Here is a 17,626-nt window from a genome sequence, read left to right as displayed (position 1 = left end):
GATATTTCAATACCTTCTTGGATTTGGCTTTCTCAGAAGCCTAAGGAAATCAAATCCTTCAGGAGCATGGCAGCTTTGCCCTCCTCCAGTGTTTGTCTCGTGAGGCAGGAGATGCTTGGCCTAATTCCACTTTTATACTATTCCGTCTCACATCTCAGTTGCACAATCTCGCAGCAGTGCTTGAAAAACTCCATCAAAGACAAAGACATGCAGTGTTTCACATATTAATTCGTGTGTTAGAAGACACACAGTAGAAGACAAAACCCTTCTTGCCTCATGGCCTGACTGAAGTTTTTGCCACACTAGCAATTAACTACTCATTTCCAAAATGAGCAGCAAGTCCTCCCGAGCCTCCCTCAGTGCATTTCCACCTCACAAACTCAGCTACAGGCACAGCTACCTCATGGAGCTCACTTTTGTGATGACACAGTGTTTTTAAAGATCAATGCATTTCAAGTAACCAGGACTGCATTAAATAATCCATCAGCTCTCCCAAGGGCTCCTCAGTGAGCAGCTCCCTCCTTGCAGGAGAGCTCAGCCCAGCCAGGACTGGGAGGGGATGATCTGGAACAGTTAAATCAGCACTTCCAGACCCCATGAGCTCCTCCAAACCCAACAGAAGACCACTCATGTGGTCTCTGACCTTGGCCTTGGGGTAAACCCACAGTTTGTGTGCAGAATGTCTACATGGACAGGAATATTTTGCTGTAAATTCAAGTCCACTGCACACGTCTGAACAGCTCTGCAAAAAGCAGGAGGTAGAGCAGGCCCACCTGGACAGGTAAAAACTAGCAAATAAGGGAGGCATTTGCCAAGGGCAACACTGATTCTCTTGTATTCCCAGAAAGAAAAGGAAATTTCAGCAGACAGCAGCCTGTGAATGGACATGGAAATTGCATCTCCATCAGAAAGAAAATTACTTCTAAGCTTATTTCTTAGCTATAGTGCAGATTTAGGTGTTGGCCACATTTTTTACTGTTATATGCTGTGGAAAGAGTCCTGCAAACCATATTAGAAGTGTTTACCCAGGTTTTATTGATTAAAAATATGACTTAAACAAAGGCAACAAGGAGACTGAAAGGTTATTGAAGACATCTGAATTTTGAGTATTAGTTTGCTTACACAATTTCTGGCATACTTTCATTTTCTTAATCTTATTGGAAGTACAGTAAACACATTTCAGGTAACAGCTTTTCCTATAGAATTACAGCTGTTCCTTCACTTCAAAAAATAGGACCTTTAGATATAATCTAAAGCATTATTACCAGCATTCTTGTATTTATAATGAAAGTGATAACATTAAGATTTAAAGTTTTCCTTCTACTGTTTACTAGCTGGTCCACATGACTAATAACTTTTATTTTCTACACAAAGTACAGCAACTTTGGGGATCTTCATGCACCATGCTCAGCTTCAGTATCACAATTTCTTGAAAAGAAAAATAAAATAAATGGTGCTAAAACCCCCTCCCCAACACATCAATATTCCCACCACATGAAAATTAAAGAAAAAAGAATTTTTTTGAGACAGATTAGGAATCTTAATGAGTGGAAATAAAAATATGTTATTCATGCAGCTCTGTACGGAATTGTCTAAAGCATCAAAACCATCCGACCCTCTAACGCCAGGACATCCCACCCAGATCATTCCCAAATCCCAGCCCACCTCCCATGGCTACAACAGCAATTCCTTCCACTCTGCAGAAAATGGGGCAAAGCAGGGGGAAAGGGCTGGTACAGCCCTTGTACAAAATGACACCAAAAAGCCACTTCACATATTCCAGCATCAGTTCCCCCCATCTACTCAGCATTTCAAAGTGGGACCTGCTCTGTCATGACGTTTTCAGATTGCACTTTTCAAAGCAGCAGATCTGTGTTTCTACAAGCAGGAACTTGCACTGAGCCAGGCCCTTCCCAAGGTAAAAATACATTTCCCCCTCCCAAATCCAGTTATGTAACAGGACACCAACCAGCAGCATCATCATTATCGACTTAACAGGGATCTCTGGGATTCTGAGATGGGAATTAATTATTCACAAACAAGTCCTCGTTAACTAAAGCCATTATTACCCACTTACACTAGAGAGCTGGGGTTTAATAAGCACTGTAAGCAATGCAAATGGAAAATGACTCAGAGATAGCTCAACTCTGCTTCCAGAGCCAGCCCAGCTCCTGGCAGGACACACATTAAGGGAGGTTTTCCCAAACCCACCCCACTGAGGGCTGCAAAGGCACTTTCACAACAAGTATTTCTCACTCAATGGAAAATCAGAACGAGCTCTCTGCATTAAAATAATCTACAAAAACCTCAAATGCACCTCTGTGCCCTGAGCAACCTGGGCTAGGGAAGGAGTCCCTGCCCATAGCAGAAGGGTTGCAAGGAGATGAGCTTTGATCCCAAACCAGTCTGGGATTACGACTCAGGAAACAGCTCCTCAGCAAGAAATGCTTATTTAATGATTTCTGAATGTAAGTGCTTAATATTCATTCCAGATCTCTAAAATCTCACAACTGCCAGCTTCAAAATTTGTTGTTATTAATTAGCAACTATCACACAAGAGCCAGGGAAACAGGAGCAGATTCCAGTGCTGGATAACCCCCTTTCCAAGGCATTGTTTCATTATTCATCAGAAGGTGCTGAAGAACATGGGCTGTGGTATTTGATCAAGCAGCAAGCTTCTAAAAATATTTTCAGTTCTATTTATTGGGAACTTGCTTCTTTTTTTTTTTTTTTTTTTTTTCTGTATAAACCACTGCATGGCACAGTGCAACACAAGCCTGCAGCCAGTGTCATAAACATGCCAAGGAGGAAGAAAAAGCTCAGAGCAATCATTTATGTGGCAGAAATCCCACAACCTTTAATAGGGAATGGAACTCTTTATCCAAACACATTCCCTAGGAAAAGAAGAAAGTGATATTCCCTGCCCTGCCCCATCTGTGCCCACCACAACCTTCACTGATGTTGTCCCTTCCCACGGCTCACCCCCAGCAAAAGGATGGAATTACAGAATGTAGGACCACGGGATATCCTGGAAAGGACCCACAAGGAGTCCAGCTCCTGGCCCTGCACAGCCCACCCCAAGAAGCCCAGCACGAATTAGGACACTGGATCAACACCAGGATAAACTTCAGCCACAGCTTCCTCCCAGCAGCTCAGTACAGGCACTCCATGCCCAGCTGAGCCTGAGTGCAAGCAGCACCCTGAAACGGGCTGGCAAGGGGAAAGGGACTGCATCCATCTCTGGAGGTGTTTTAATCTAATGAGGGGCCTGAGGAGTCACCCCTGGGTGTTTTGTGACAGCCAGTTAGGGAGGGCACAGGAGAAACCGATCCCCCAGCAAAGTCAGCACTGGAGGCGTGGGGAAGAGGGATGGAGGAGCTGCACCTCCAGCCTTAAGTAAGACCAGAAGGAAATCAGGCAGTGATGGGGACAGATCTGTGAGCTGCCAGCAGCTCTTGCAGACCCCTGGGACAGGTTTCTGAAATCCTCAAAGCAGTACTGACCCAGTAACTTGAGCCACATCAGAGAAGAAGGGCTTGCATCATACTCCAGCTTATTTCTCAAAACAAACAGAAAGCCCTGCACAATTCTGGTGATAAATCATTCTGCTGTACCTCCAAAGCACCCCTGCTTCCCCAAAAACCACCCACAGTCACCCAAGGAGAACTGACAGTGAGCAGCCCGGAGTGCTTTTAACACAGGCAGACGTGACAAAACCGGATTGAAAGAACAAGCTGGGCTCCTGCCCTAGCACAGGTGCTGGGTATTTCTAAAAACAAACCATCAGAAAAATCAGAGACCATTTCAAACACAGAGAAGAGCAGTCAGGGCAGGGTTTCAGCCTGCACATCCAGATGATCCCTCATAACTAATCACAGGAACAGGGACTGAAAAGGGACAACGAGCTTCTAGCCAGGGTACAGCAAGGGGGAAGAGGCATTTTATAAAATGCTATACCAACTCAGCAATAAACAGACATTAATTTATTATCTAATAACATATAGAACATATTTTACATATATACGTTAAGCATCTCTCACCCAGCTAAAGCTGCACACTCCTAGGCCTTCATATGATGATCCCAAGGATTTGTTTCTGAAGAGATTTTCTCAGGCACATACAAATCCCTTTGGTTTTAGGCTAATGTCTCGGCTGCAGATACCCAGAGCTGCTTGCAAGTGGCCATCTGAGCCTCCACAGACACTTGGAAGATGGTACATTTTTACCTAATGTTTACATCTAATGAGAAATAGGGAGAATAAGACACTTCAAATAAATAAATTTTGGCTTGGTTTTTAGCCAGTTTCTGAAGTTGTTTCTAAGGCAGTTTAAAGCACATAAAGTGGCAGTGAATGAATTTTTGCTGCACAGTGCCTTTTTAAGAGCGAGGAACATCCATTATGAAACTATAAAAAGCAGCAAGAGCAAACTCTGCTGTTTATCTTATCACTTGACATATCAAAATACCCACTTAGAATCAGCATAACAGACAAAAGTGTCCACAAAAGCAGAATTCTGCTCTGTATTAGGAACACTTGCCCTTATTTCAATGGCAAGTTTCATCAACACTCTTAATTGTGTGCCCTTTTTGAGTATTTGTGACACTGCAGCCCTTCCTTCCTGCAATAAGAAAGGTGAGATGTGAATAGGATTTAAGTGCAGTTCAGTAAATATTTGGCAATGGGCTGTGCTGCTGATGCATTCAGCATCACTTCACACCACAGCTCCTCGGGGATTGTTTGGTCAGGACTGAGCAGGGACACACTTTGGAAGGGAATTCCTAATGAGCAACTGCATTCCAGCATTCACATCCGTCTGCTTTCATTAACCTTACAAAGGAGATGATTTATTCATCATAAAGATATTAAAATGCACTAAGCCGTCTCTTATCTTGAGGTTATTTGTCATTGTTTTGTACAGAAAATGGCATTTAGGAGGTTGTTTGAAGTCACAGTCACTTCTTTTTAATTACAGTTTACAGTTAATTGGCTCCTAGGAGAGAGACTCAAAGGGACTGTGGCTGAACCAGGGCTCTGAGAGGGCACAGGTCCCACCCCAACAACTGGCAGGTGAAATCCCACTTTCCCTCAGCCCCTCCCTTGTGCCTGGTTACCTCCAGCACCTCCTGCCCCGAGCTGGGTCACAGCCCCCGGTGCTGCTCACACAGCCCCCCTGTCCTCAGGAATCTCAGGACAAAATCCCAACTTAATATCAGGCAAGGTTAGTTATCACCAGCTCACCAAAACTTTGAATCACAGGGTGGTTTGAGTTGGGAGGGACCTTAAAGCTTATTTTGTTCCACGGGCAGGGACACCTTCCACTGTCCCAGGCTGCTCCAAGTTCCAATGCCCAACCTGGCCCTGGGATCCAGGGGCAGCCCCAGCTGCTCTGGGCACCCTGTACCAGGGCCTGCCCACCCTCCCAGGGAAGAATTTCTTCCCAACAGCCCATGTAAGTCTCTCCTATTTCCATTTATAGCCATCCCCCCTTGTCCTCACCATATTCTGTGGTCCCCAGTGGGATTGAGCTGATGTGGAAGTTACCTGTCATCATCAGGTTATCAACAGCCATCAATGCCAAGTTTATAATTTCCTGCCAATTTGCTTTTTTCTGAACATTTTTCCATCTTGCCACCATGGACACCCTGCACTATTTCATGCTCTACTTATCCCTGTAAGTACGGGCAACTTTCATTATCACAGATATTGAGGTATCAGAATGCTGATATTCTGTGCTATCTTCTTCCCAAATACTAGCCCAGTAAATGCCCCTTCTGGAGACAGAGCTTAAAAATCCTATTCATTTAATGTGCACACACACACACAATCAGTGTTCACCTTTTCTTCCTAATTTAAAGTATTTTCTGTTTTGTCCAATCAGTTTTTCTGCTTACTACAGCCTCAGTTTAATCACTTGGTTAAATTATTGACCAATCAGCTGAATCACAGATATTTTACAGCACAGGACCCTCCAACAGGATATTCCCAGCACTCCAGGGCAGAGCAAATCTTCAAGTGATTCCTTAATAGCTTCTTGGATTCAGCTGTGAGTTCAGGGACAGAGAAGAAATAAATTGGAAAGAATATTGGAATTCTTGCCCCGTTGCTGCTCTGGTGGAGCTGTGGAACAGCTTATCCCTCTGTGCTTTTCACACTGCTCTGCCACCTCTTTTTTGTCCCCAGTTTGCAATCTCACCCTCTTAAACCTACCAACACCCAGAGGATATGGAAAATGTTTTGAGATTACTGGCAATTCTGTGGCTTTGAAGCAATTACACTTGGGAAGAGGAGAGAGGTAGGGCTACAAACACCTGTTTTAAATTTACTGTCCTAAAAATCAGCTCCACTCTCCTCTCACAGCCAGCTCATCCCAATTGCCCAAAGCAACAAGGAGCTTCAAGATACTTTGGGTCTGATAGCAAGAGACTATCCCAACCATGGTGCTAAAGCTTTTTTCCTAATTGAAAAAACCCAGACGCCAACCACAAATGAATCCAGAAATGAGAAGCACAAGTCTGTCCTAACAGATCTCCAAGGAGAATCATCCCCTGACACTGTGCTCCCACCTCCAGGGAGATGCAGGAACAAAAACCCCCCAAAACCTGGTATTTCCAGCTGTTTTGGACTCCCTGGGTTAATAGTGCTGCTTTTCTGCCCTTCATGGTGGTACATGCCATTTTTAATCCAGACCCATCCACATGAATTACCCTACAACCCCAAGCAGGTCATTCCAACTCCATTACTGACACCCCAAGCTCTTCCTTAAGATTTTTGCAATAATAAAGACACAGAAAACCAATTTCTTGAGCTGTTTTTTTTTTCCTCTCTTTCCATTTCTACAACTTTTAGAATCAATACTTTCTCTCAAGGAGAACAGCTGTTAAAATTGAGTGTTGAGCTCACCATCTGTGAGGTGGTTCTCTTGAACAGAGAATTTCTGAGTGTTTGGCTGATGGTTCCTGCCAGTGCTGTTCACATTTACAATTGCTTGCATGCAAGACAAAGTGAACAAAGCCCAACAGAAAAACTGTTCTGTTTTCAATAGAAATTACTGAGTAAGGTGGTACAACAAGACTTCAAGGAAATATTCTAAATCTGGAAACCTAAAAATATTTCTCTGCTCTAAAAAGGTTCGACCAGTCAAACCCTTCTGTTTTCATTTCCTGGTGTTCCAAAAAGCAAATCCACATCATCCACATCACACCATCTCTCAACACCCCTATTTTCATCTGGATTTTTGCCTGCAGTTCATCTAAGCATCACTTAAGTGCACATGAAGTTTTACTGTGAAAGGTGCTGCGTGTGCACAGCAACTGAAGGGTAAGAGCTCTACAACTCCATTTTTAAAACTTGTACCACCCCAAAAAATGAGCATAAGCGACAAGCTTCTGTTTTCTAGTGAGAATTATCTACTGCTGCATGGGATCCACGCGGCTTGGACAAATGTTTGACCTTCATCAGACAGGCAGGAGTGCATTTGCTTTTCTAATGCTAGAGGAAAACAAAGATGCTCCAGCCATAGATCCCACACCACTTGGGGAATTTATGGAAGGAAGGAGGAGTTTAATTGGAAATAGCCCGTGGAGGTCAGTGCTGACTGTCCACTGCTTAGTTCTTACATTTAAGAGGAAATTTCCTGCCCATCACACTTTGCACTACTATCAGGAGAAAGGAGGCCAAAGCAAGAGCTCAGGGTTTATATGGCAGGAGACAGAAATTAAAACTCCTCCTCTGCAGACCTGGTTAAGGGCACTTATTTTCTACTTGCATAATTTTATTCCCTAATACTGCCCACTTGTAGCTGGCACTGAGAACAGACAAGTTTCCGGAATCACATTGTCCTTTCTGAATAAAGAACCAGTAATTAATTTACAGTCTTATTGTACCTTTCCACCCTCCTTCTATTGTTAATTATCCACTGCCTAATAGCCTCCTACATCCTTTCAAGGAGTAGGTATCAATTTTGCCACTGGCTAAGTGCAAAGAAAAATTAAGAAATAATCAGTTTTATGATTCCTATCTAATCCTACACCTTTAGGATTGACCTGTTCTGGCTGAGAAACAGCACCAGGATATTTGGCCTCCAAGTGATAATTAAAAAGCTCATTACTGAGCTCCATTAAAGACCTCCATAAAAGCCTGAGCCTGGGAGTGGCTGAGGTGAGGGAGGACTCAGAGGCCAACTGCCCCTGGAGTTTGTGTGGGAGCACTTCCCTATTTAATTTTGTAAACGATCCCACCCAACCCTACAGGATGGGCTGTGGGATTTGGGGGCTTATTTCAGGTTGTAGTCTTAATGGTCTATTGAAAATTAGAACTTGGATCACTCTTGGAGGGCACAAGGTAAAAGAGGACTCACTGAACACGGTCTGAGAAGTGTTCAGGACTCAGCAGCACTGAAGCTGAAACACATCTGGGAAATCTCTGCACTCAAACGCTGCCATCCAGGAGGCTGAAGGTCAGAAGACAATCCTGCTCCTCCTACATTAGGTCTGTAAGTGTCTGTCAACAACCTCTCCAAAATATAGACACAGTGAGGTGAAAAGTAACCCTTGAGCTTTTCCTCTGGCTTGTCCAGCCTTGCTCAGCACATGTTGACATTGCTTCTACAACAATATGAATTCAAATTAAAAGGAAAGAAACATATATTAAAGCTTCCACTCTTTTTGCCTGCACAGTTCCACTAACAAACACATATATATGTCTGCATCTGCTGTGGAGCTGAGACAGGAAATTAGAATATTCTTTTTGATGTGATTAAGATACATGGAGTAATATGTATTTAAATGCCTTAAGTATTCTCAAAATTTTTTTTAAATACTTAAGTCATTACCTATATTTAACACTGACATAAAACAGGACTGCTTCTCACTAGGACTTAAGTCAACTATTTCTTATGAATCTGGACTTGAAAAAGTGACTTCTTTGACTTACAAATGAGGGTGAATCTCCAAAAGAGATTGGTTTAGACTATGAGGGGAGCTCTCTTTGTGTTACCAGTTGGAAGTGCTCTTTGCCTGGTTCCTCTTCAGCACCCCAAAGCAATCCACACCCTCCCCTGCAATGTGCACACCCCTCAGTGATGACACCTTTTTCCAGACACTCTTCTGTGCTTCTCCAAGGTCTGTCAGCCAGGCACTGAAATGCTTCTGGTATCTAAATCCAGCAGTGCCAACTAACTCACAATTAAATTATTTGTGGCAGTGCAGCACACTTTAGAGCCATGGGATTACCAATTCCACTGCAGTGCACAGCCACAGCTCTTCAAAGACAAAGGCTTATTTACAACAGATGAAGTGCACAACCTAAGCAAGGCTCCAACACCCTCCTGTCATTTCCTGGCTGCTCGTCCGTCCTCTGTGGCTGTGCCTCAAAGGCTGCTGTCCCCTTGGCAGGGGCACACGTTGGGCAGGAGGTGACTTACCAGCAGCTCCTTTCAAAGCAGCTCCTTTCAAAAACAACGGCAGCAGAAATAGATAATGACAAAAAATCAAGAGCTGTAACAGCCCAGGCAAGCCAGGCTTATCTCAGTACACTCTGAGCACATAATAAATGACAAAGGGTGAGCTGCAACGCTCATCTTCATTGCGGAGTGGAAACTTCCCTCAATTTATGCATCAAAGCAGAAGGGTTATGAGAAGGCCGGCAGCTGAAATGAATTCTTGCTGGATTTCTGATATTTGCTTGAGCACAAAGGGATGTTTTTTACCCAAAACAGAATAATGGTAAGTCATCCTAATTCATGCACGATGGGTTTGCAGGATCCAGGAAAGGAAGGATGTGATGGATTGGAGTTCAAGGTTCATTTTAATGAGCAATACACTCCAATCTTTAACACTTCAAAACTTTTAAACATCAAATTTACTTGGTATAATAAACAGAAATAAGTGAAGAAACTGAAAGCCTGAGGATATCCAGAGAACATTTGCTAACTGTGCTCTTGGAACACTTCAAAACATGGCTCTTGAGTATGGGATTCATCATTAGTGCACCATACACAAGGCAGGTCAAATAAAATTTGACTAGAAGCAAGTCAGTTCCTGCTTATCTTCTACAGACTTATTATATGGTAAATGTAGATGGTATTTCGTGCAGCTCTATTAATTTTAGCTCCAATCTCTATTTTTGTGTACAGATACTGCTTCTTGAATTAAAATTCAGAGGAGGAAATCTTATTCCTCTGGTACAGTTAATTATTATAAATAAATTACAGGGGTATCCCAAGTAATGGGTTTGATTTAATCAACGAAAAGTTAATGAGGCCAAATTGATGCAGGAGTTAGGCAAGACTAAGCTGACAGGGATTTAAAGATCTGTTCAGCTCCTGAGACTGCAGAATCAATATGGGATTTCAGCAGTGAGGGAGTGTCTCCATTATGGAGACAAGGGAAAGGCTTCAGGTTCTGCTCCTCTCCTCCTAAGACAGCTCAGGATGGGGCAAAGCAAGGAGGCACTGAAGGTGCAGCTTCCACTCAGGAGGTTTTACTAAAGAACTCACAGTTTACAGCCTTCACTGTGCTTTAATAACCAGGAATCTCCAGCAAAGCCTTTCTTTTACTGCCTTTTGTTCATCTTTGAGAAGGGGCAAAATCTACAGCTCCACTTAAAAACCCAGCAACAACAACATCAGCATAATTTGAAATCAATACAATATTTGGCTGCTACAGTCACAAATACAAATGAAGCTTAAGTCTTCACTCCACGTATTTATAATGAATTTTGTAGTAACCTGAAATTTTCTTTTTGTCTTTATGTTTTTAATAACTCTTCTCAGCTTCCCCAACACACAGTTTACTCACTTCATCTTCCATTTATTGACATTTGCACTTACTGGAACACTTCCAAAAGCATCATTAAAACAGCTCAGATAAGGAGCTAGATACCTGAATCATGGTTAATTCCTAATCCAAGGACCATTCTTGAGCTACGTGGAGGCATAAAACTACCTAAGATACAGATTAGGAAAGCAAAAAATAAACAAGGGCCTTGAAAGTTATCAGATTATTTTCACAGATCTATTTTTTTTGCTGCATATTTTCCTGTTGAATTGAATTAATCTAACCATGACCACCTACATAAAGCAATGAAAGCAGGAAGAAAAACTGGGGAAGTTCTGCCTTTTAAGTTGTTGGTGTGCAGAACACTACAGAAAAATTGCTTTAGCTTCAAGTCCTATCTAGAAATGTCTCATACATTAATTCTTTTCAAAGAAATAAATTATGTGCAAGGAAGCAGAGACCTTTTTTTTCCACCAGTGCATAGAGGAACTCCTCAACAGAAGTGCATGTCTCTTACTCATGATCCCAGCAGTTTGCACATGGATTTCCAATAGCTGGTGCAGACTGTTTTCAATGTTTTGCAGAGAAAATTATGCTGGTTAATTGTCTTCCTGAAGTCAGGTTTTATTCCTGTCCTCACAGGGCTCTGTGAATAACACTGCATCTCCATTACAAATAAACACATAAATAGAATTACTACTTTAAACCTGTAAGAGAGCTTCAGACCATACCCTGTCCCCCTCTAGAACTCTGCCACAGTGGGGATGGAGTTGGACTATGAGATCCTTGTGGGTCCCTTCCAACTCAGGATATTCTGTGATCCCAAGTGGTTCTGTTGGATTTGCTGTGTCCCAGCTCTGTTTTGCAGGACTGAGACCCCTCAGGCAGCTGCAGGTGGCTGAAGGAAGGGAGAAATGCACATTTCTCCTGCCCACAGCACAAAGCAGGGGAAAAGCCCTCCAAGAACATTACAGAGCACACAGGAAGTACAAAACACCCCACATTTCCCCTTTCTTTATACTCCCATTCCAACCCCAAGATTCACCTAGCTTTCCCTGTGAATTCTAATAGAAAAGAACAAAAGCAACCCAAAGAGAATGGCAAAATAATGAAGGAAACTCAAAGTACTTTCTATATTCCAAAGAGCAATCCTCTGGCGCTGCAAGCCCTCGGCTCCCCAAATTGAGCTGTGCACACATGTTGCTCATTAAACAGCCTTATCTCACAGATAACCAGAGCAGCCCCTCCAAGAGCTGGGGATAGAAATGAGCTGCACTGAATTAATGTGAAACCACTCACAAAGCTTTGTCCTTCTGAGATTGCAAATTCAACAACTGCCAGCCCATCGAGAGAATTCTGTGGAGCACAATCAGCACTTGGATCCATAAATTACAGCTGTCTGTTTCCACTGGAAATAACTGTGGGCAAAACGCTCGCCTGTGCTGCTTTACCCACCTGGATGGCATCCAACATTCAGCCAGACTTGATTCTACTTTTCAGTAGAAAAAGCAGAATTGCAGCAATTCAGAAGTCAAACTATTAATATAACGCACGACCTGATGCAAAAACTTCATCTGCTTGCAAACAGACACCTACCTGTGTTTACACAACTCCTGCCAAAAATCCCAACAGCCCTTTTTCCTCTAATTCGCCCATTCACAATGCTCTTGGACCTCCTTGAGGATTGACTCTAAGGCTGTGGTATTGAGGAGGGAAAACAGATGGAGTTCGTGCAGGACATTTTTGTACAAAACATTGGCGGTGTTGTGGCTGTGATAGAATCATTTGCAGTGATGAAACATCATGATGAGCCTGAAGATTCTCAGTAAGAAATCCAGAAAAATAAAAATCCACATAAACACAGAAATATGGGCACCTTTTGAACACCATCAAACAACAAGCACATCCCTCCTGCTCACCAGCACGTGCAGCTTAAGCTCCACAGGCAAGACACTGGGACTGAAATAAAGAAACCTGGTTGGCTCTATGTTTCATACAATTTTATGGGGGAAGGGGGGGCAAAAAAGGATTTTTTTAACATCACAAATGTATCATCACTGTAAAAGATGACACAGAAGCAGTTCTGACAATTTGATGAATGCATTACTGTCCTTTCATTCTGAAATTCAGATTAAATCTTCATTTGAAAGCTTCTGGAAGCTCCACAGCCATCTCAAATACCAGAAGCTGTTTCCATATGTTTTATTTCTCTTAGCAGCAATAAAACTAATTTAAACTAACATCAGGAGACTCATCAGATTCCACTCCACTGGAGAGGGTCAGCCTGACATTTATGTAAAAATCTATTGGAAGAAAATTTGGGAGGTTTTAAAATACTAACAAGTGATGATTTTGCACCTTTTAGGACCGGTGATAAAACTGTAGCAGAATCATTACAGAATGATTAAGACCAGCCAGAAAAGGCCATTTTTACATATAGACACTGAGTCATTTAGATGGCACAGCAATACACTCCAACTTGAAAATCAGCTTTACAAGTCTCTCTGTGTTTAATTGTACTTTGCAGGTTCTCGGGGAGGAGGCTGAGTCACACGGTTCAAGCAGATTTTCCCGGAGTAAAACAAAACAAAGAGTTCCTAAAACTTTGCTTCCTGCTGGACTTTCTCTGCTGCTGCCTCCCTGCAGTTTGTCAGGGTCTGTTTCACAGGCCATCCTCCCACTCCACCCAGCACAGAACGAGGCTGATGCTCCACAATTCTCTCCTGTTCTAAAGTAAATTAGACAATTACTTTTCCACTTCATCTCATGTGCACCTTTACAAGGAATCAGCCTTCCTGTGTGATCCTCAACAGACACAACTCCACACATTTGCCCCATCTATTACAGACTGGGAAAACTCACGATTTTCTTTTAGTTCAGCTACATAATTTAGCTGACGTTTTCCCCATAATTAGTACTTCAGCTGCCCTTTTTTCTTTCTTCTTATTTTTAAATTAAACTTCAGCCTTTTCACTCTTTCTGGGCCTATATCATAGCTCCTCCTAGGACACCACACCTTTTTGGCAACAGCCTTTGCACCTCTCAGCTCAGGAGCCATGAAAGCATCTCCTTTTATGCAGTTTTGTTACAGCTGCCTTCATTTTGTACCTTGTTTCTCCCCTAAAAGCACACAACTAGGAAGGAGCACGTGGAAAGAAACAAAAACCTAAAGGTGCTGTTTCTGGGCAGGTGTCAGAGGTTTGCTCATCAGAGCTGCTCCCGAAGCCCTCTGCACCTCACACTGCTCAAATCCTCCCCTCTGGTGATTTTTAAACACACAAGGCCTGTGCAGAGGGAAAAGGAACATCTGCTACTAAACCTTGAGACAATCCCTGCAAACTTTGACAGGATATACTGCACAGCCATCTTCATCGTGGCTGTCACCTCATACCACTAAATATCAAAATGCCTTGTAAAACAAATTGCATTTTCTCCTGGAAACATGTGAACAAAGACAGCTAATTAAAGCATCTCGTCACACTGACAGCTCCACATTGTGTGTGTGCATTCCACCTCAGAATGCAAAGTGTTCAAACAATCTTCCCATTTTAACAGATTTAACAAATACCTTGGCTTGGAAATTACATGGCATTCCCGAAAGGGAAACCAAAGTGAGTTTATTACAGTACAACTGTATTATAAGCAGAAAGAATTTTAAGGGCTTGTACAACAGGATGATTCATGACTTTTTGTCACAATGAGAAAGCCAAATTAAAGAAATAAAGTCAAACTGATTTTTGGTTTTTTTAACGTATTACTTAGAATCAAATTGCTTTGCTGTGTCAGCCTTGTCTCTGCACAGATTCTGTGTTTTCTGCATTTCACAGCACTATAAAACATCTTGTGGATGCAATTTCCTCGTTACAAGCAGCTATAAAGCTACTGAAAACAAAACCACCAGGGCAATATCCCTTGCAACTGAGCAACAGTGTAAAATTCCAGGGCATCACTTGTATTGGATACTCCATTCCAGCATGAAAAACACCAGCTATTCCAGACCAATCTCTGGGTCAGGAGCCTGATTACACTCACCCAGCTGGGAGAGACCAACATCTCTGGCTGCATCTCAGTTTATTTAGAGTCATCCTTTTACCTTCAGTGTCAATGGCTGAGACTCAATCAATCCTAACCAATACTTTCATTTACTGACCACAAACACAAGCCCTTCTAACTTCACTGCACCTGCTGTCTGTCCAGTTAACACCAAGACAGGACATATTATCCCTGCCTTCCCACCTGCTCGTGGCCCCTTGCACCCCTTGATTTCATGGAACCATTTGGCTGGCCAGCATTTGGATTTGCTGCTATTTTGCTGATGCCTCTGTGAGCAGGAACAATGATCTCTTCAGAGATGAAGCACTATTCCCCAGACTGCCCTGATCATTTCATTTGAGATAATTACATTTCATCTTCATCTGCCAGAAAGAAAGGAAAAGCAGTAGGAAGCAAATTAACCACAACATAAAGCTTCTGCCCTAACATCAACAGAGCTTAGGGAGCTTTTGCCCAAGACAAGACCACAGCTGACCAGGATGTTGTGAAGGCAGAAACACAAAAGCACAGTGACACTTCACCTCAGAGAAAATGCAGTTTAAGAGGGAGGATAGAGAATTTACACTGATTGCCTGCTACCGCATCAGTCTGGTTAAAATCAGGCTGTCAGAGAAGCCTGGAGGTGTCTTGGAGCAGCTCAAGCTCACACTGAATAACAGAATTCATTCCCTGAACAGCCTCAAACCAAGATGGTACCAGCACCCCAGGGCTCAGCCTGGCTGCCCCCAGGTCTCTGTAGGAACACAGGGTGCTGACTCCCACCACCACAGCCCAGCCAGGTGGAACGTGCCCCATGTGGCACTGCCAGGTCCCAAAGGGGCACAACCCCGAGCAGACCCTTCCTCCCAGGTGGGAATGGCTCTGGCAAACACCTTCCACCAGTGCCTTGCCCTGTCAGTCCAACAACCCTGACTGAAACACCCCAGTGCATGAAGGTGCCTGGCAGGAGCCAGGGCTAGAGTTTGGTGTTCAGGCAGCACCAAACCAGAGCTGAAGCCAGAGGCTTTCAGCTGTGCCTGGGCACTGCCTAAACCCCCCATACACACTCTGCAAGAGAGGAGCTCCACACACAGGAGCAGCCAAATCCCACAGGAGGCTCAGGGACACACGAGAGTGATCACTGAGGCTGAAACACGACCACACTGCTGGAAATCCACACACCAGGGGCATTACTTCCAGCTGGCCAGCATTAGTCCTTCCACAGCTTGCCAGCACATCGGCAACTCTGCTGGGAGCTAAAAACCCAAGGAAAGAATGTAGTGATGCCCACAGGCAGCCTTGGGGTTTGATCCAGCTCGGTTGCTGTGCATTAGGCAGATTCCTACCTCACCCTGCACAGCCTCGAGCTCGGGTCCACACCACACTGATCCTGAATTCTGCTGGAAGTCAAAAGCACCTCAGAGGATCTTTAATACTTTCCTAGAGACTTCTGGTTTTCTGATAGCTGACTGTTCTGCAGCTCACCTGTTCTTGGGGATAGTCTGCACACCTGTGGGTTAGAACCGGATTTTAATTCTGCAAGGCAGGGAAGGTCCTGCCTTGGCTTTGGGGTTTTACAATAAATAAACACAATGCCTTAAGATGTAATGTCCTGACAGTCCCCAAAACACGCTGCGGGGAATTGTGGTGAAGCCACAGTCAATATCATGAACCTTGTTATCACTGATCAATAGTCACACTGCTGGAGAATCAAGGCATCTGCTTAATGGCAATGCTCTAATGAATATGGAACACTTTCAGATTCAAGGATGGAATATTCACATCTCAGTCCTGTTGAGAGCACTTTTGTAAGCTCTACAGGTTTGACTAAGCCACGTGTGCAGAGAGGTAGGAACAAAAACCACCCCTGAGTGTAAAACACCAAGTGAGTGAGCTGAAGTGAAGTATCAGACAATAACATTAAATTCTGCACGTTATCTGAACCTTCCAAGTGTAGAATGAGCATTGTAACAATGAGTCAATGAAGACTCTCCCTGTCAGGTGGAAAAGAAGAGACTGCTAAGAAAGCCAGAACAAGTCAATGGATGTCCCCTCAGCACAGATGCTGCCCCAAAACTGGCAGGTAGCTGGCACACAGCTTCCCAGGGCACAGGGCTGGCAAGCAGGATAAGCAGGAACCTGGATAAGCACCAGGAACTAACCATAAATCTCTTGCAATGATCCAAACTAACCCCTCACTCTCAAACCACACTGGAGATGGAATCATTCAGTAACTTCTCCAAAGGAGAAGAACCTTCACTCAAAACACCAATGGCATGCTAGGCACAACCAATAATGCCCACATTTTAAAAAAAGTCTATTTCCGCATAATGCTTTTAAATAAAGTATTTTCTTAGAACAAAGACATCAAGATGATGTACACATACCTGAGGCTTCTTGAGCTGTCACCTTCAGACCTGTAAAGAAATACACAAATACTTAGGACACAGTTATTTCCAGCATTTATCATTTAAAAGCCATGTACCTTCTCCCTCTGTACTTCAGTGAGTGTCTCTAGGGCTTGTTGTACTTTTTCTGCTAATAAGACATTTAGAAAAGAAATCTACATCTACTTAGGCTTCAAGGAAATCTGTTAGAAGTTAAAAACCAGTTAACAGCTGAAGTCAATAACTGCAATATTAAAACAGGTGACATCCTCAGAATCCTCAATAAAGATCTTCCTCAAACAGGCACAGAGATTTATTTTCCATCCTTACAAGCAGGAAGCAACACTCTAACACTATTCTAGAAGCAGATTATTTTATACATTTAAATTTTTGTCTTCATCTCTTCTTCACACTTTAGCTGAAAAGGTCA

General features: G+C 43.2%; 1 protein-coding gene across 8 annotated transcripts in view; it reads right to left on the bottom strand.

The window, feature by feature from the left end:
* IQSEC1 (IQ motif and Sec7 domain ArfGEF 1) overlaps positions 1–17,626 on the bottom strand; it is a 280,971-nt gene that overhangs the window by 211,498 nt on the left and 51,847 nt on the right. For all 8 annotated transcript variants that reach the window (XR_011002916.1, XM_068201458.1, XM_068201470.1 and 5 more), the window contains exon 2: positions 17,197–17,226. Coding sequence is in view for 7 of the 8 variants with exons in the window: in XM_068201458.1 (XP_068057559.1) it covers positions 17,197–17,226 (30 nt within the window). In the remaining variant the exon portion in view is untranslated. The remainder of the gene's footprint in view (positions 1–17,196; positions 17,227–17,626) is intronic.

Source organism: Anomalospiza imberbis, chromosome 11 (assembly GCF_031753505.1).
Source record: "Anomalospiza imberbis isolate Cuckoo-Finch-1a 21T00152 chromosome 11, ASM3175350v1, whole genome shotgun sequence".
NCBI classification, from domain to species: Eukaryota; Metazoa; Chordata; class Aves; order Passeriformes; family Viduidae; genus Anomalospiza; species Anomalospiza imberbis.
Note: the sequence above shows the minus strand (reverse complement) of the source record. Positions and strands in the feature narration are given on the sequence as shown.